This window comes from Adiantum capillus-veneris, chromosome 11 (assembly GCF_014529385.1).
Source record: "Adiantum capillus-veneris isolate H3 chromosome 11, ASM1452938v2, whole genome shotgun sequence".
Classification (NCBI taxonomy): domain Eukaryota; kingdom Viridiplantae; phylum Streptophyta; class Polypodiopsida; order Polypodiales; family Pteridaceae; genus Adiantum; species Adiantum capillus-veneris.
In genome coordinates, this window is record NC_140941.1 from 87,457,284 (window position 1) to 87,476,240 (window position 18,957).

Sequence of the window (18,957 nt, forward strand, 5' to 3'; positions counted from 1 at the left end):
AACACTATTGAGAGTACAAATCATTGATGGACCCCACAATATACTACATCATCACCTAAAGCATAGTGCAACACCCACATCTCATAAACTTCTAGCAACTTTAGCTCGTTACCAACAAGCATCAAAGTATACTGACTCCCTTTTATCGCAGCCACAACATCACTGACATAAGCATCATTAGAAATAGCATCCAAATCTAGCCATCGCTAGCACATTGCCCAAGAAAATGAAGAAACATGTGCACTTCTTAGAGTATCAATGATGATTTAGCATCATCACCTCCTCTAGATTCATAGCCATCACAAAGATCCTTAAAAACATTTGAACCTGTATCATTAAAGGAATGTTTACTTGGGATTTCAACTTGATCATGGAAAACAACTTTAGCCTATAAATACTCATAAAAACCTCAGGAAAAATACCCTTCAAACTCTCAACATTCCTCAGAACTGTAGGAGTTATCTCCTCATACACCCCATGCATAGGTATAGAAGTAGACTCCCCATGGATAACCTATTCACAATCAGCATGGGCTAGACAATCTTCAAACTCATCAACGTCGTCCTCTGCTTCCTCATTTGTATCCATGCTACTTAACAATCCATCATAACAATGCAAAGGTTCATTTGACTATTAATGCAATCATATGCAGAAAACCTGTTGTTCTGCTCAGCTATAGTGCTGATAGATCCATTAGTATCCTGTAGAGGCTCATCTTCTTAATGAACTCTTTGAAACATCCCATGCCAAGGTCAGTTGCTTGTAAAACACTTGTTCTGAGTCTACGTCCTCACTGGAATCATCATTGGAGGTAACTTGCATGCGAGCAATCTTTGAAAAAGCTTCATTTATGTCTATGTCAATATTAAATTCATTGTTTACCTTTTCTAGGTTAGTCAAAATATGGTCCTCTGCACAACACCCACTACGAGCTCCTCTTCCCCACGCTGCGCTGCAACTCGCTGTTCGATGCGCTCTCTCCTTTATCCCCCCCCATCCACACACTGTAAGCCTTTTGGGCCCCTCATTGGGCGGTTATGGGCGGTCACCTCCTTTTTGAACACCACATTAGGCATACACTTCGATCAAGGCATTGCCTTGTACCACATTGCCATTCTCAAAAGCCGCGGGCTTGACTGACAATACCATCGTGAATTTTGTTACCCATTTCAGTGCCACATGCCCTCAATATTCAAAGGTGATTGCATTTGACGAAAGGACTTCCCTTCGCATATTGAAATAACCCGTAACTTCCTTGGTTTGCAGTTTGCTCCTTATTGCTCAGATTTCTAGTCTGACAAGCCACATGAAAAGCTCAACTTACCAACTTCGACTAAGAAGAACTCCACCTCACTTGGACTCTGTTGGACGCACAATCCAAGGCCGCCAAAACTGGAAATAATTCACCTGGTATCGCCTGCCGGCATGCCACCAATTTAACTTTAACATCTTGTTGTTCCAAGCTTTGATTGACAAGCCATCAATTCTTATGGCCTTCACACATTCTATACTTTGCATACAAACCCTGTCGAGGCTGTAAAACCTTTAGGTGGCACATTAACCAAGGCAACCATCTGGTATAGAATTGGCCCTTGGTGGAACTTAAACGGGCAGTATCTTGGCAACCAGATCTTTGATTGCCAATCTGAAAAGACCGACGTGATCCACAAGAGGAGCACTTTGGGCCCATGCATTAATTTAATCCTTGATCACTCATCTGCAATTGCTCAATCCGGTGCAAATCTGCAATCAATCCCAACTTCAAACTGGCATAACTTCTTCACCGTAGCTCCAATTGACGAGCCGTAAAGACAACATGTAGAGCACTTTGAGTACTACAATGCTACTCCATAATATTCCATTCATGATCACTTCAAACATACTCTATTTTAGCATCATTAAGGCATCTATTGGCACTTCAAAGCCACATCTGGCATAAATAGAGCATTTAACCTGCTTGTTATCATGCCCTTATTATCGTTGATAATAATATAGGTTTCAATTAGGCTTAACCTACATCCTTTTGCTTTTTTTCCCATCATGGAAGCGAAGCTACACGACACTGTCATCTTATATCCACGTAGTGCCAAAGATATGTGCCATTATTGTTGATCTGAAGTCAATCAATAATACCTTGGCACATAAGAGAAGCCTTGATTCACATAAAGTCTAGCAAAGCACTTTGCGCTGCACCGTAATGAAATCTTTTTGAAATGGAAGGTAAATTGCATATAAAACAAGCATAACTTGAAATTTACTAACCTTGTTTCCCCTCTGAGACGAGTGGTCATCTCGTGAATGTGGCTCCTAGCCATGTATGTTGATACATTTAGAACTTTCAGATGTCTCTTGCATGCCCTCTTTGCTTGGTTCATTCCGATCTTTATTGAAAAAACATGCAAACATGTTGCAAAATTTTCCCAAGTTCGTATGTTGATGGCAAACTTTGAAAACTGCTATGTAATATGTCTTAATATGAAGCTTTGCTTCCTAGAAGTCCATCAAAAAGATGAGACATAACTATCCTAAGTGCTTATAGCAAACAAATGCTTCTATTGACACACAAATGTCAAAGAGAGTTGACCTTGTCGAGCTTGCATAGAAAAACAGCCTTGCCAAATCATGCAACATATTGAGAATCATGCGATTACTCAATATTGAAAGAGAGAGCTGTTGAAAGTTAGCTATCAAATGTCATCTAAATGCCAAACTCTGCTTAATCAAAGCAACATTTTCTTGTCAAGTTGGTAGTGTAGAAAATCCCACAAAAGCTAATAAGTTCAGAATTGAAATTTAAAGGTAACACGCTTACCGATTTTTGTAACTAGTGCCCTTGGCACTAGAAAGCGTAGCATAGCTGCTGATGTCAATGTGCTTCATGTATGGTTATTGCCCGTATTGTGGAAAGCTATAAATGCTATGGAGTGACCGTGCACCCGCACCCAATGCATATACATAGGTATAGAGCCCTACTCCTGAAAGCCTTGCTTTTCCATAGTTTTGAGTGGCTTGTCGCTTCCTCGACACTAGGTCGAAGATACAAGCTTCAAATGTTTTGAAAACTGTAAGACAACATTTGTTGACACAAGCCGTGCTCGTGGGTAGCCGCATACAGATTCCTAGTCCATAGGCAAAACCTTGTTTATGTACCTTGTGTCCAGACTAAAAGTCTACATAGAAGTTAAAGAAATGTGTGTGTATCATTCTGCAATCGTGTCAAGTAGGATAAATTTCGATAAACTAGCTTAATCTTATGAATAAAGCGTACATGTACTCGCTGCAATTCTCCTTGGTAACGCGTTGGATGCAACATGCCGATACTGAGTTGAATGAAAACAACTAGTTGCCCATGCCGAGCATCTTTGCTCTACATACTCCAGGCCTTGCCTGCATTTGCATGCTCCAAGCCTTGCCTAAACCTGAAGGTCCTGTTGTTATTGCAGTACAAAACAAAATGCCTTGCATATCGTCGTGGTTTGGATTCATTTACCAAGATCATGAGGGAGTGACTCCCCGTATACGTCTTACATGACCGTTGATCCTGGAATTGCTTAAACTTGTGCACACACACACACACACACACACACACACACACACACACACACACACACACACACACACGCACACACACAGAGAGAGAGAGAGAGAGAGAGAGAGAGAGAGAGAGAGAGAGAGAGAGAGAGCATCCATACAAAGACTCACACCCTTCTCCTTCCCCTCTCCATAGCTTCCACCTCCCCTAAGCTCTGATACCAATATAAGAGACTGGGGAGGGGACTGGACTATACTCATCACCTTCCAGCCATGCCCTATATAGGCCTTTGGACTGCTAAACATAGGGACCCCCTTAACTACATGTCCATCCTATCCCTTGCCCCTGCCCCTTCCTACCCTTGGCATGACACTTCAGACTTTGCCTTAAGCAGATACACCCATACATGCATGGAGTAATCATCAATGAAAGTCGCTAAGTAAAAGTAAATGCCCGAGGATGGAGTTTTCATGGATCCACAAACATCACTATGCACAAGTTTCAACTTGCATGTAGCCCTAACTGAACCATCCTTTGGAAACTTTGAACACTGCATCTTACCCAAAATAAAGTCTTCACAAACATGCTTAACATATGCTTCAAGAGGCAGCAAAGAACCAACCGTATCATATTTTTGCAAACGCAACAAACTAGAAAAAATCAAATGCCCAAAATGTGCATGCCAAAGTTTTGCATCTGAATAGCCTTAGAATCCACAACTGCATTTGCAAAATTCTACCCACACTTGTCATACAAAGAGAGCTTATACGACATAAAATGCATGGTGCAACAATCTCGTCACCAAAACTGAGATCATGTCACCAAAACTGAGATCATGAATTGTACATATGTCATCCACAAATTTCACAACTAGACGAAGTCTAGCAAGTGTAGATACAAACAAAAGATTCTTCTTGATCCTAGGTACATAAAGTGCATGAACCAAGTGTGAAAGGACTATCATTCGTAGCACTAGCACAATGTTTCCAACTCCCTTGACCGGATTATAGGCATTGTTGGCACAAGTGATTGTATTTCCATGGACAACCTTGAGAGAGGTAAACAAGTCACGATGAGAGGTAATTTGCTTTGTAACACCACTGTCAAAGTACCGCACATGAGCATCTACAACATCTGACATACATGCATCATGAGCAGAAGGATCATAAGTGCACTCTACACTAAAAGCCCATTCTGCATCAACATCAACATCATAGTCTCCTTTAATAGAAGACTCAACAATAGTTGCATTTGTAGTGACCAACCTCTTTCTTCTTAGCCTCTTTTGCCTTCAACTTACTCATCCACATACATGCCAAGTGGTGTAGGATATAGTGGGAATCCCTGTTTCACCCCAATAGTAGAGTGAACCAAATCAAAAATCCCCTACATGCCCCACTACTGACTTGTATAGAGCCATGATCCCCCAAATCAACTCTTTGGGTACCCCATCTCTTGTAGTCTACTCTAGGTACTTTATCGAAGGCTTTGCGGAAGTCCACAAAGCAACAATAGCAACATCTCCCACGTGATTTTCCCTCCTGAATAATGGCTCTAAGTGTCGGAGTATGATCAAGAGTAGAGAAACCTCCCCTAAAACCCACCTTTCTATTACCCATACACCCTCTCTCTCTACCCATCTACTCAACTGCTGCTCAAGGATGGATGCATACAATCGTGCCAACGTGTGACCAACCATCTTGATAGTGTGATAGTTCCCTGGCTCCATAGGGCCTCCTGACTTGAAGATAGGTACAATCGTGGACAAACTCTAAGTATCATGTAGGCCCTCGCACATGGCACAATTGAACATCATTGCTAGAATCTCTACAAGCAAATCTCTGGCATGTATAAAATGCTCTGCATTACCAGGCCATCATGACCATATTCTATCCTAGTCTTCATTCTATCAATGGCTTTCTTTACATCTCGATAGTAAAGGCTTTCTTTACCATCTCGACGGTAAAGAAAGCGTATGTGTATGGGCATAACTCTGGCGAATTTGGAAGAGGTGGCTACCCGAAGACTGTGTAGAGAGATGTTGCATATTGAACCCATACTTCCGGAGAAGTGATGACCAATGGCGGGAGTGCTCATGGAAGAGTCGCCATGCCTCGCCTGAAACTTGGCTCAAAAACCACTGATATAGATCCTACTCTAGCAAAGCTAGAAATGCCCTCTTCTTCCATCATACCAAAGCCAAGAAGCAATCCGAGACTGCCTATGAGTAATGAATCCTAGAAGTACCTCCTAGAAATGCCCCCTCTTCCGTCGTACCAAAGCAAAGAAGAAATCCGAGATTGCCTATGAGTAATGAATCCTAGAATTACCTCCCTCTAAAGCCAGACTCGGAGAGATGTCTCTCTGCACTACTCATCATACCAAGCTATTTTGGGGTGTGCTACCAAAACGTCATTGATGCCCATGCTCAATGTGGGGGTATGCCGCTACATCCTTTAGTGTCTCTGTCAATATATAAGTACATACCAAGGAGAGTGAACATGAGAGAGAGAGAGCGAGAGTCTCCTGAACCAATAAACCTTGGCAATGAATAATTGAATGTGTAATACAATGGAGGCAAGGGTTGCAGGGTTGCATATATACCAACCTCAGTAAATTGCCTTTGACAAATAAGTAAAATAAATACGTAAAAGCCAAAATAATAATGGGCTCACATTGGATAGTTTACCTGAGATGCCAACACATTCCTCTCCGCTATCTCCTTCATTTGTGATAATTTTTTAGTAGCTAGTGTGTACATGGAACTAGTAAATGCCATTAGAAACTTATCTTTCGAATCAAGGGCTATTGCGAGTTCCACGTAGATCTCAAAATTTATTAGGTGGGTTTTACTCTATATAGTGAACTCCATCATCAAAGTTATCCAAGGGTTTTATAGGTACAATCCCTAAAAAGGATTGAAGTGTAAAGTCAATTGCAAGCTTGGGGCAAATCGAGAATAAGCACAAGATAATTTTGAATATAGCTAGATCAAAGTTAATATAGTGTTTTTACCCTAATTCATCAATCTATAAAACAAGGAGTGGATGAGGGGCCAACCCTTCTCCACCTTGATATCCTGCTTTTACAACCATTCGTCAATCTACAATACAAGGAGTGGAAGAGGGGCCAACCCTTCTTCACCTCTCTAGTGCTCACATTTTACCAATGCTTGAAAAAAACCTACGTTTGGTGTAACCCCATTTAAATTTATGAGATTTGACCTCTAATTTTTAAATTTAAAGGTTAGAAAACCTATAAAATTTTGAAAAAAATTAGTGTAATTTAATGTTTAAAAACTTCAAATTTAAACAACTTACCTCTACTATTTCTCATATGTAGGTTTGCCGTTTTTGCAAAAAAGTTTTTTTGAGCACATCATCTTATCTACTATAACCATCTCACATTGCAATATATCAAAGGCTTTGTAGGAGTCCTCATAGTACCAAGCCATGGGGCATTGTAGAAATCTACGAAGTCCATTGAAGCCATACTCTAGCCCCATGCTTGGCATTACCCTCGTAAGGGTTTGAATGGTGAATTAAGGTAGTCAAAAGCCTTAAACATGATTTGCTTGTGAAGGTGGGCTCTAAGCCCATGCATATCCGATATCAAAGTCTATGAAGTACAAGTGTAGAGATCTAGCCGCATGCTTGCCTCTCCTCAAGGATCCAAGGTAGTTAGAAATCTTATGTGAAACATACTAATCTTTGTTCAGACATACTTGAAGAAGTGCTCTAAGCCCATACATCTGCAATGGCCTTTGCCAATGTGATCATCTTGTAGTTACTCGACACCGTGGTATCTCCGTCAATGAAGAGCGCTACATCCATATACTACATATAATCCATCGAAAACGCCTTGGATTTTCCAACAAAGATATTATCCAAGCAATAATTTCGAAAAGGCATGTGCATGAGTAATTTTCTCTTATAATCATGTCGTCTATGAAGCACTTTCAATCTTGGAAAAAAGTGTAGTTCCCAAATGGCATGCCAATGATGTCGAATTGGAGACAATCCCAAATGGTATGGCAACGTTCTCCTTGCATCACCTCTTGAAATTTCCTCAATTTATTGCACATCAAGCTTTTGGCCATTTCCATTTCAATCATTCTTCAGCGTTTCCCTAATACTTTATTGCATATTAATTATTTTCAGCATCTATATGCCCAAGTTAATATTTTGAACACTTTTGCAATCTCTTTCATTACCCCCCACAAAGCACTAAAGTTTGTACATAGCCTACCTATTTGTCCACAAGTTTGTCAAGGGTTAGCATGCTGCCCTCATTATGCAATATTTTCTATGTTGGAAGCCGGTTCCAATTGAATTAATAATTCCAATTGGCTAGATCAAAAGGTTTCATCACCTTAAGATCAAAAGCTTTCATCACCTTAAGGTTTTGGGGTTTCGATGGCTACCCCGTTCTAGTTTGGCTACGCTCTGATAATCATTGAGGGTGTATGTGTAGGCACAACACTGGAATGGATGACCTCTCGGTAAGCTTTACCCTCATAAAATTTCAACAAGCCATGGTTTAAAAACATGAAAGAGATCAAAGATGAAATATCCCTTGCTTGAGACTCCCTTGATTATGGTATAAGAAATGGTCAACTGGTGACCGTTGCCTGGAACGTAGCAGATGAAGACCAAGAATGAAGACCAGCAAATGCCAGCAGCCATTGGTGGGAGCTGCAATCCATGACATGATCACTGGCTGACCATTCCCGGCCGTCAAATCAAGGGGAAGGGGGGTCAATCATGAGATGGCCACGCAGTCCTGCAGGGGAAAGCTGCAACACGTTCAATACACCGGCCTATTCCATGTGCTCATGTGGTGCATGGCCATTGGAGCTTGGTCTACTATTTTCCGAGTCTTCACCTGGCAAAGATGTAGTGGCTGCAGCTATTTATGCCGGCAGAGAGAGGAGAGCAGATGGAAAATTGAGGGCCAACCTTGACAGTGGCAGAGTGAAGACATGGAACACTTTCAGCAGCTGTCAAGGTCAGGGGTCAGAGGGCAGGAGATCTCCACCATCCAACACGCTGGCATTCTTGAGCAGAATGCAGCGCTGCAACAAGTTGATGCCGGTGCGTCAGCTGCCAGAACGGACTGGTGCAACCTCCACCAAGTCAGCGAAGGGAACCAGCAGCTGACACATCAGCAGATGTAATTTACAGACTGTCGAGCAATCCATGGTTGGACGTCAGCACACGGAAAATGCATGTAGGCCCTGCAGGGCTATCGCCTTGTGTGCAGTCTGCCGTGACAGGCCCCTGTACAGTTTGTGCATGGTGATTGGCCCTCGTCCCCCCGACCCTTGACGCCCGGAAAAGGATCTGTAATGTGTGCTCCCGGCCTCTGCCAGTCGCTCACACTACTGGCCAGCGACAGTAGTAGTCCTCTCCCTACACCGTAGGGATGCCAGGTTTTTACGTTGCCCTTCCTTAGCCATCAAAGTCCGGGGGTGCGGCCTCTCAGCCGTACATCTACTGTCCCTTAAATCAAATCTGATTTAACACCTTAACATCCAAAATGCAATTGCCCGGCAGCCAATGATCGATGTCCAAATCAGCACACGGATTGTAATTCATCACCTCTTGTGTCGTCTGTGCTGCCTGAGCAGCTGCATGGTCCCCCTCCCCTGAACTTTTGACAGAAGTGAAAGGAAAGTCCACTGTCCTTTCACGTCATCAGGTTCCTCCATGGCTCCTGGCCTCAGCAAGTCACCGGATAGGATCACCCTAAAAACAGGAAAAGACGGTGAACGTCCTGTCCCTACCCCTTCTTGTCCAACCATCTTCCATGTTCCTTGAGAATTGTGTGATAGATGCAATAGGGATCAAGGGCACTAATCTTTAGACCCAATAATAATTTGCATGCTATAAATCTTGTCGGCTTCAGCATGTAAACACGAGTACAGGCTGCCCATGCTTTTTTCCAAAATCTAAATGGAGCTTAGTGAATTGTTTTCACCCTCCTTGCACATTCATTTGCTGCCTTCGTTTACAACAGGAAAAAATTGAGATTCAACCAACATCATTCCATTGCTCAGCAAGATTATAATTTTCAATCACCATTACATGAGATCATGGCACTTGACATTCTTCAATATGCCAAATATCCTTCGCATATTGACGGATAGTACGATCACTGCTGAATTTTCCCGAGCCGGCTGTACTCAAGATTGACATCTTCGTCCACTTATCTTGGTCTCTGCAAGCAAGAATTGACACACATTTAACTATTGCATTACATCCTGCCCTCTTAGTTTAATAGCAGAAAATTGGGAGCCTAAAGCAGGACAACATACATGTAAGCTTCATCAACCTTGGCTTTTGCATCCAAGTAGCTAGGAAAATCATAACCGACAAGAAAATAGTCGCCCCGCCCATACCCACTGTTGCCCTCCAAGGAATCAATAAGTGGTTGGTAGTTGAAGCTCCCAAAAACCCCACTCAAAATGTAGTCTTGAGTCTCTTCAAAACGAGGGTCCGGGGTGAACTGCAAGCAAATCATCACCAAGCCAATCTCATTATCTCATAAATTCAATCGTGTTCTTTGTTTTCAGACCAAGATTTCACAAAATCTCTAACAGAACATACATGTCATGTGTCACTTACTTTGCCTTGTTCCCTCTCCTTGCGAAGTCTGACAATATCATCAGCTCGAGCACCAAACAGAAAGAAGTTTTCCTCTCCGATCTCCTCGCGTATCTCAACATTTGCTCCATCAAGAGTGCCTATGATTAGGCATCCATTCAGTGCAAATTTCATGTTACTTGTTCCGCTTGCTTCCATGCCTGCAGTGCTAATGTGCTGTGACAGCTCGCTTCCGGGAATGGCAAGCTCTGCCACAGTAACATTATAATTTGGTATAAACACTACCTACATCATCCAACAACATTGAGAAGAGATATAAGCACTACCTGCAACACTAAAACACGATGCTCATTAATGGCGTTGCATCACAAAAAGTGCTCTAGCTGCAAATAAATGGTGTGTACAAGAGAATCTGACCTTTAGTAGATCTCCAACATCCGGATCATTGTTTACGACAGCTCCAACATCTGTTACAAGCTTGACAATTCTTTTTGCCTGTGCATAGGTAGCAAAGGCCTTTCCACCCAGCATAACCGTGCGAGGCACGACCGAAATCCGTTGTTCGGGACTCATTTCCTTGCACAAAAAGGCGTTACAAATTAGTGGTAATCTTGACAAAGCTGCAACATGAGCTCCATCGACGCATATTCTCACCTTGATTTTCTTGTATCGGTAGATCACACCCATGATGTTTAAGAGTTGCCTCTTATATTCATGAATCCTCTTGATCTGTGTGTCAAAAAGGGTACTTGGGTCCACCTTCACTCCAGTTACCTCCAGAATGTAGGTTGCGAGGCGGACCTTGGCTGCAAGCTTGGCGGCAGCCCACTCCTTGTGAAGTTGTTTATCATTCGCAAACTGGACAAAGAAAAAGGAACACTAAGAAAGCCTTGTTTTGTGGCTGGTATTAGACCACAAAACTCAAAAAAAGACTTGTCAAGAAGAAGACCTCGCGGAGTCCTCGCAAGAGATCAAGATTTGTAACCCATTTATCTGTTCTTAGCCACTTAGTGATGATAGTGCTCAATTCTGGACTACAGAAGCGCAACCACCGTCTGGGAGTTATCCCATTTGTCTTGTTTTGAAACTTATGAGGCCACAATGAGCTGAAATCGGAAAATAGCTCATTCTTCAAAATATTACTGTGAAGTTCAGCAACTCCATTTACCTGAGAACATAAGAGATGATCAAAGTTAGCGGTTGAAAGCACGTCTCTTCCATTCCCATTCCACGTTCACCAAGGAATGATAGTCGAATGCCACAGATGAATGTAAAAGATCAACGTGCAAACAGCTAAAAAACTGTGAAGGCACTCCATACAGGAAGACGAATCATGACAAACTCTTCTTGAAGATGATCCTCACCGTGTGCGATGATATAACACATAAATGTGCCATTCGAATGACGACTTTATTAGGATTGGAACTATCAATTACTCTAAGATCTGAGATTTTGCTTTCCAAGTCCGGCCTTTTCGTATGCAGCAGAGCTTGAAACTACACACAAATAAGGTGAAACTTTAGGGAATAACGTTGCCATCAATTCTGAGCAAATGTAGTAACAATGTCCATAAAACGGCTCGATGCCATACCTCGTTGTTTTCGAACAAAGACACAGCGAATAATTACCTGCTTGTCAATTTCTGCAATTATCTCCATGTGCCGAGGTAAGAGTTTAGCTAGCACACTCTGTGGCCACTTCTCCAAAGCCTCTGGCAATACCGTGTGATTTGTGTAGGCGACTGTGCTGCATAATTGTTAAATGCAGAACAGGTAGAAAATAAGAACAATATGTTGCACAGCAGCAGAAAGACGAAGAGTTATGCTACAGACAAAGAAAACAGGCCACCTGCTGGTAATGGACCAAGCTTCATCCCATCCCAAGCCTTCAATGTCCATCAAAAGTCGCATAAGCTCAGGAATGCCTAGCGTTGGGTGTGTATCATTCATTTGCACTGCAACTTTGTTGGGGAATTGTCTCCAATTGAGTGAATTACTATCTTTCTGTCTCTCTTTGAATCTAGCTATTATGTCCTACCAGAACATCCAAAAACAAGCTTGGTGAACAGCCCCAAGCAATGAATGCATGGATGAATGTCCTCTACCAGCACATTCAAAAACAAGCTTGGTGAACAGCCCCAAGCAATGAATGCATGCATCCATAGCATTACATACATCAAAAGCCTAAAATCAAACTGAATTAATATCAAGCTATACTAAAACCATAAAATTGATAAGCATATCCCCCCTCTCCCCCTTCTCTCCCTTCCTTCTTCTCTCTTCTTGCAGCCGTTTCTCCCATATGCAGACACATGAATGAACATTCTTCTTTACTCGTACAAGTTCAGAAAGCGATCAAAAACCCAGTTTACACCTAAACCTTACATTTAAGTAATTGTCTACTTTCAAAACCAAAGAACGCAGTCTTTAAACATATCTAGACTCACTTGAAGGGATGCACTGCACAGGAAGTACTGCTGCTTAAGCCTTAATAGCTTTCCGTCCTCTGTGGTATCACCAGGATACAATATAGTGCATATCTGAATGGCAGCTAGATAAATTAATCAGAATAGGTTTGTGTGAACTTATCCAATGTTTGAAGTTGGTTGGGATGTTACACCTGAGAAGCCTTTGAATGTAGGTGAGCTGCTTTTTCATGATGACCATCATTGAAAGCATAAAGGTCAAAGTCCTTAGCAGATGCCCTCGCATCCCAAATCCGAAGGCTTATGGTGTTCTTAGTTTTGTATCCAGGAATGGGTACGTCATAAGCCAAAGCTTGGATTACTTCTCCATTGATCCATTTGACGCTACAACATCAAACGGGTGTTTGATAATAAACCAAATATTCAAAAATTGACCATGGTCACCTAGATACCAATTTTCGCTATGCGCAAACTAGAAGTACAAAGTAATGGATTTTGTTGCATAACTATTCAAGGCATGTTCAGAGCTACATGACTCTCTCTTCTTACCAATTTTGTCACTTACAAACAATATGTAAGACATATATGCCGTACCTGCCGTTGGGTTGTGCTTGCACTTCACCAAAAAACTGTATAGGGTACACAATGTCATGCCTCACAATCTCCCAAGGGCTGAACTTCTGCGCCGGGGGGAGAAATAGAAGACAGCTATCATTAAATTGCTCAAGTGCAGAAGCTCTCATAGGTAAGTGGAGTGTATCACAGACAAACCACAAAGCATGTGATAGTTTAACATCCAATTTTAATTTCAGCCACTTATCATGCTTGAAAGAGATGAACAAAAGCTTCCAAATGCTCCGAGATATACCTCTAGCCAATCTTCTGCGTACTCTTCTTGGCCCTTGCTGGTGATTTTCTGCATGAATAGTCCATACTTATATCGCAGACCATAACCCCATGCTGGAAGATTTAAGGTTGCCATTGAATCCAAAAAGCAGGATGCAAGCCTTCCTAATCCTCCATTCCCAAGCGCAGCATCTCGTTCCTAACAAAGAGGAAATTGATTAAGATGTGAGGGCATCGGCACTAAACACATTACTTATATGAATGTTGTGATCAGAAGAGGTAGAAAGCAAGGTGAGACAGTAAGAGACTGTGCTATCCGTATGAGACAATACGTCACAAGATGTCCTGAGCGTAAAATCCAGCACAGTTGATACAAATGATCTCAAGAAGCTTCTTCTCAGTGGCTTCTATAAACTCTAGGGAATGCGCAACTCTGAATCATGGAGGCAATGCTTAATTATATAAATAGCACAGTTAGTACCTGCTCCACAATGTTCTCCAACTCGTACCCAAGCCTGTTAAGGGCTGCCGCATATGCATCTGTAAGGCCAAGGTTACCAACAGCATTAGTGAGAGCTCTGCCTTGAAGATACTCCATGGACAGATAATACGTCTGCTTTGGGTTGACCTCATGGAAATGTGCATATGTTTCATTCCATCGCTGTTGCAAACAAGGAGATACTTGTAAACCAACACAATCATATGGCAATGATAAACAGGGAAGAAATTATGAAGTAGCATGTTAAAAATTCTTATTGCAAACAGATTGGACACAAATTTTTTGCATTAATAAGTGGGTCATGCTTAACTGCACCTGCTGCAGCTGGACCACTTTCATTAAGAGCTCAGGGGCTGGTCACTCACAGATATGTAGACATAGCACAGAAGGGATTATATAGCCCCTTTTCTTATATATTTTAAACATACGAAAGGGTCTCAATCAAACAAGACATACTCATATTAAACTAGAAAAGGGTATGTTATATTCATGAATAATTTACAAATATGGGGTTTTAGATATGGGGTTTTTAATTAGGCCTAGAATGCCCGTGGTATGAAGAGTTTAAATATAGGATTCCCCCAAGATTCAGATTGTGTTTAAGCATGGACTCAAAACCTTCTTATCTGAGACAACTTCTCGGACACGGAGTTCCCCTTTTCTCCTACTTAGTATACTAATAACTACCAAGACCACAAACTGCAGATTGCTTGCATGTAGATTGGTAGCACATATGGGCTTGCATCATAGGCTGTGAGTGTTCGGAAATATTGCCTACCTAATCGGTCACATACACCAAATCCCCCCTCTTCCTGCCCCCCACAAAACACACACGCACACTGCAGCTAAAGGCTAGGAACCCTTTGGGTGTTGAAGCTTTTTTGCGCACATATCTCTATTATATTTGCATTATTCCCATCTCCATCTGGACATGCCCATTTACTATTCTTCCTTTGCTTTAGGTGAGGCACTAAAAATGCGCACACATGCACATCGAGAACACACGGGCAAATTAAAGTAATCAAAAAGGGGATGAAGGTTTATATATGTATAATCCAAACCTGGATGAGCGTGTCTCTGACACTTTCTGCCGTAGAGTAGAAGGCCTGCTCTGGCTCAAACTTGACAGGGGAGAAGTGAGGAGAAAAGTGAGCGTGGTACTTGATGTTGGCGGCAACTCCAAAGGAGTCTTCAGGTGTAGGATGGGCTATGGTCGGTACAAGGCTTGCCTTGACGGGCCCGCGGCAGTCATGCCCACCATCGCCATTCAAAGCTGATTCACCGGGAGGCGCCATTGATTGTACTACCTTCCTGAGGACGCTGCTGACAAAATAAAAAAGGAGTCACATGCATGACATTCGATTACCCACAGATAATTTTCAGCTGCAGATGCGCGTATGCGACTCTCTCTCTCTCTCTCTCTCTCTCTCTCTCTCTCTCTCTCTCTCTCACACACACACACACACATCCACCTGCACGCCCAAAACACGCAGAAAAACAAGACTTACAGCAAACACTTAAAGAGCGAGAAAGAGGCAGCAATATACCCAAAATGCAGGAAAAACGGCGGTGCCGAGCTACAGCTGCTGGTGAAGAACAAGACTTCAACGAGCAGAAATCGCCGAGTGATTTTTAAACTCTTTGCGCAATGTGCATGTGTATCACACAAAGAGAGGTGGAAGCGGCAGCCTTCATGTGATGACAAGTGGTGGGTGAAATCTAATTTCAAATTTAAAATTTGGCCTTATAGGCCTAGTAAGGTCCAGGTGCCAATCAAGGGACTCGAAAGCTAATTAGGCTCTTTCAGACTGCCCGCCCAAGTAGAGAAACTCTGAGCTTCAGTCCTGTGCCGCGAAAGATAGTTGGACGAATAAAAAAATGTTTGGTTTCCGGACCTACCACAAAAGGGGCGGCTTCTTATCCTCGGACATACAAGAGCTTGTCCACCTTTTCACGGAGAGATCCTTAACCGATAACCTCACGCTTGAAAGACAAGGGCTCTAGCCACGAGTCCCAATCCTACTGGCTATCATTTGAGCGCCAAAATATATTTTTATTCTTGTTCGTCTCTTGTGTGAACCACACTTGCCTGGCTAAGCTAAAGATAGCTTACGCTCGACAGCAGTCTGAACGCACCCTAAGAGAGACTTCATTTTCTCGAGATATTTTCAAATAGCCATCTTATTTTTTGCAAGGTAGTACTATTTCCCACCATTTGGTAGGATCATGCATTTTCGAATAGAGTTGTAAGTTGAGAGAGGGTTCATACCAGTAGAGTCATGTTGTTCCACCTCTGTTCGAGTTTATTAGGGTGAAAATAAGGCTAATATAGTTTTTGAACGAACGAATTAGTACAAAACTTGTGTTTGAGTGAAACACATCTTCATTGGTGGGTCTTGAGATCATTTGTCAAGAGAGAGAGAGAGAGAGAGAGATATTTTTTTTTTAGAAAGCATTTAGCATTTTGTTGGCCAATTGAGTCTTTGTTACTTTTTTAAAGTAGATGGGTAATAGAAAGGAGGATTTCTAGGCTCTTGAGGTAGTCAAAGGAGTGTGGACTCACCTAACACACCCTCTTGAGAGGTTGGGACCTTTGAATGTGTGTTTCTAAAGCTTCTTGAAATGTTACCAGAGCAAGAGACTCTATTGATCTGGACTTGGGAAGCAAAGGATTTCGTCCCACTCCCCTGTAGTCATGGAGATTAGAATTGCAATTTTCATTTCATATTTCCATTAACAGTGTCTGTTATTTTCACTATTCTAGTTTTTGAAAAGGATTGCATGTACTTAGCAATTCAATTCCTTTTGAGGTTAGCTAAAAACAAGCCATGGTGAAAAACGATCATAGGTAATGCAACTTGGGAAGTTGTCTAAGTTTGTGTTGGCCATCGAGAGTGTGTTCATTGCGATGGGACAAATCTTTCTTTTTTTTTAAGCCTTTACTCTACACAAGAGGGAAATGATTGTGTTGTTGGTGTCATTCGCACACATGCAAAAGCAACACCATATGTCTACCAAGGCTACACTTCAACCTCTCATCCTCAGGCATTCGTAAGTTATCATGCTATGTTTATAGTTGTTATCAATTTACTTATTTTGGACAATCTTAGGCATTTATACTATATTTGTTATTTCACACATGAAAACAATCATGTGATGCTCGTAAACAATTGAAATGGTGTAATTATGTGAAGAGCGTCTTACAAATAAAAATCTGTTTTAACTATTATTTTGGAGTCCGGGTTAAAAGGAATTTATTTATTTTTACTTTGGAAGCAAACACACAAGAAAAAGCTCTCTCCAAATTCTGCATCATGTGTTATAGACGAGAGCGTAGAGGACCCTGCAAAATACCCAAAACCACATACTACAAGCCATAAACCGACAAATCTACATATTTGGGTAATCCAGTGAGCATATAACCGAAGTGTACGTGAACAGAGAGAGACATAGGGCGAGAGAGAGTAAGAGAGTGCATACAAATGCACCTCTTAGAGCGGAGTGCTATACCAACACGACGAGAGAGAAAAGAGGAGAAGAGAGAAGAATAACACAGACACTAAGTGCAATCTCCCCCCGTGCAAGAGTGAGCTACGTATTTATTTATAGATTTCTTGAATGCTCAAAATGAATACACATTGGTCGGCCAAACATAAATGGCCATAGATCATAAAGAGCACTTAAATAATGAAATGTCCACAAAATGTGCTATCCTTTCGCATAACCCTTAGATTTTTCCACCTATCATCTGCAATAAATAAGTCATAGCACGCATATGATTGCTAATGCAAAAGGTGTTATGAAAAGAGATAAAAAATATGGGTTAAGGCCCATACTGTTAAGTATGGAGCCTGATTTACCCTTGTAATTTTCTGTGGTAAAATCGCACATTTGTAAGGCCCCCATTATGAAGAGAAGCCATTGTGCGTGAAGGAAAATCACTCACCGGAAACCAAAATTTTCACGGACAAAAATCAGGGGCAACTTTAAAGGCCTCGGGGGCGGAGGCCCCCGAGATTTTTTTTTTTGCCGGAATATTCTTTTTCACCGGAATATTATGGCCGGACGGCGGCCGGAAAATGGTCGGAAAACAACCGGTCGGTTGGTCGGTGGCCGGTAGTCAATGGCCGATGGCCGATGGTCGGAAGTCAATGGCCGGTGGCCGGTGGTCGGAAGTCAATGGCCGGTGGCCGGTGGCCGAATTCAAAAGCGGACTTGTCTTCTCAAGGGCGGCCACACATGGGTGGATTGGAGGGTCTGATTTGGACTTATTCGCACAAGGGCGGCTACACATGGCTGTCTCTCATAAGAGAGGGCAGCCCTTTTGGCCTATAAAAGGAGGCCATTTCTACACACATTTCATAGTGTGAAGTTGATGCAACAAGGTGAGTGTGAGGTGGTGAGAGTGAAGCAAGGCGGGAGCTCCATTAAGGGTATAATCCCTTTGTAAACTACTTCTTGTTTTGAAGTACTAAAGCCATTGAGTGGCTGCTTTCCCGTGGACGTAGCCCACATTGGGTGAACCACGTATATTGTGTGTACTCTCTCTCTCTCTCTCTCTCTCTCTCTCTCTCTCTCTCTACTCTATAATCTCGTGTATATAAATCTGTCTCTCTCCATTAAGTAATCTACTCAATTATCTATTTAGCTACGTCTTATTTCCTAACACATACCATGACTTGGGGAATAAAGTTTGCGTTGGTGTTATTTTCATGCATCACTATGTCAGTTGCTTCAATTACCCTCACATCGAATGCATCAATTGATTATGTTCCTAGAAATCTGTAAAAATTGTGCTTGCTAGTTGAGTCTTTAGAGTCCTAATTTTGTTTGGCCGCTCATACAGGCATGTTTCAAATGTATGTGTCACGTCCATGCAAGCTAGTAGTATACTATGGGTCTAATTAGCCTACTCTATTTATGTCTTATTAGTAGTTTATTATGCCCTCTACAATCTAATTCAAAGTGTCCTCCACACCAAAGAACTATGCCATACTATACATTGATTCTGGTCGTAATAAAACTTTGTTTTTGCCTCAATCAACCAAGA

At 42.0% G+C, this 18,957-nt stretch overlaps 1 protein-coding gene across 2 annotated transcripts; it reads right to left on the minus strand.

Annotated features, from left to right (window-relative positions):
• Positions 1 to 9,557: 9,557 nt before the first annotated feature.
• On the minus strand, positions 9,558 to 15,607 carry LOC147447599 (alpha-glucan phosphorylase, H isozyme-like). Of its 2 annotated transcripts, none has more exons than XM_086523318.1 (16): positions 15,455 to 15,607; positions 14,969 to 15,227; positions 13,890 to 14,069; positions 13,431 to 13,607; positions 13,157 to 13,242; positions 12,757 to 12,946; positions 12,584 to 12,676; positions 11,986 to 12,170; positions 11,766 to 11,883; positions 11,502 to 11,633; positions 11,087 to 11,305; positions 10,792 to 10,995; positions 10,555 to 10,713; positions 10,159 to 10,422; positions 9,849 to 10,039; positions 9,558 to 9,751 (listed from the first exon to the last, which is right to left on the minus strand). In XM_086523318.1, exons 2-16 carry the CDS (start codon positions 15,200 to 15,202, stop codon positions 9,625 to 9,627), a joined length of 2,559 nt encoding a protein of 852 aa, XP_086379444.1. In that variant the 5' UTR covers positions 15,203 to 15,227; positions 15,455 to 15,607; the 3' UTR covers positions 9,558 to 9,624. The 2 variants fall into 2 exon arrangements, with proteins under 2 accessions (XP_086379444.1, XP_086379442.1); XM_086523316.1 differs by having other exon boundaries at positions 14,969 to 15,230; positions 15,455 to 15,601.
• Between the last annotated feature and the right edge of the window lie 3,350 nt (positions 15,608 to 18,957).

Coding starts and splice junctions, on each gene's coding strand:
- LOC147447599 (XM_086523318.1), bottom strand. CDS start 15,202: ATGGCGCCTCCCGGTGAATCAGCTTTGAATGGCGATGGTGGGCATGAC. Junction 13,243..13,430: donor ACGCAGAAGATTGGCTAGAG/GTATATCTCGGA, acceptor CCCCCGGCGCAG/AAGTTCAGCCCTTGGGAGAT. Junction 12,171..12,583: donor TGTGCAGTGCATCCCTTCAA/GTGAGTCTAGAT, acceptor ATGTTCTGGTAG/GACATAATAGCTAGATTCAA.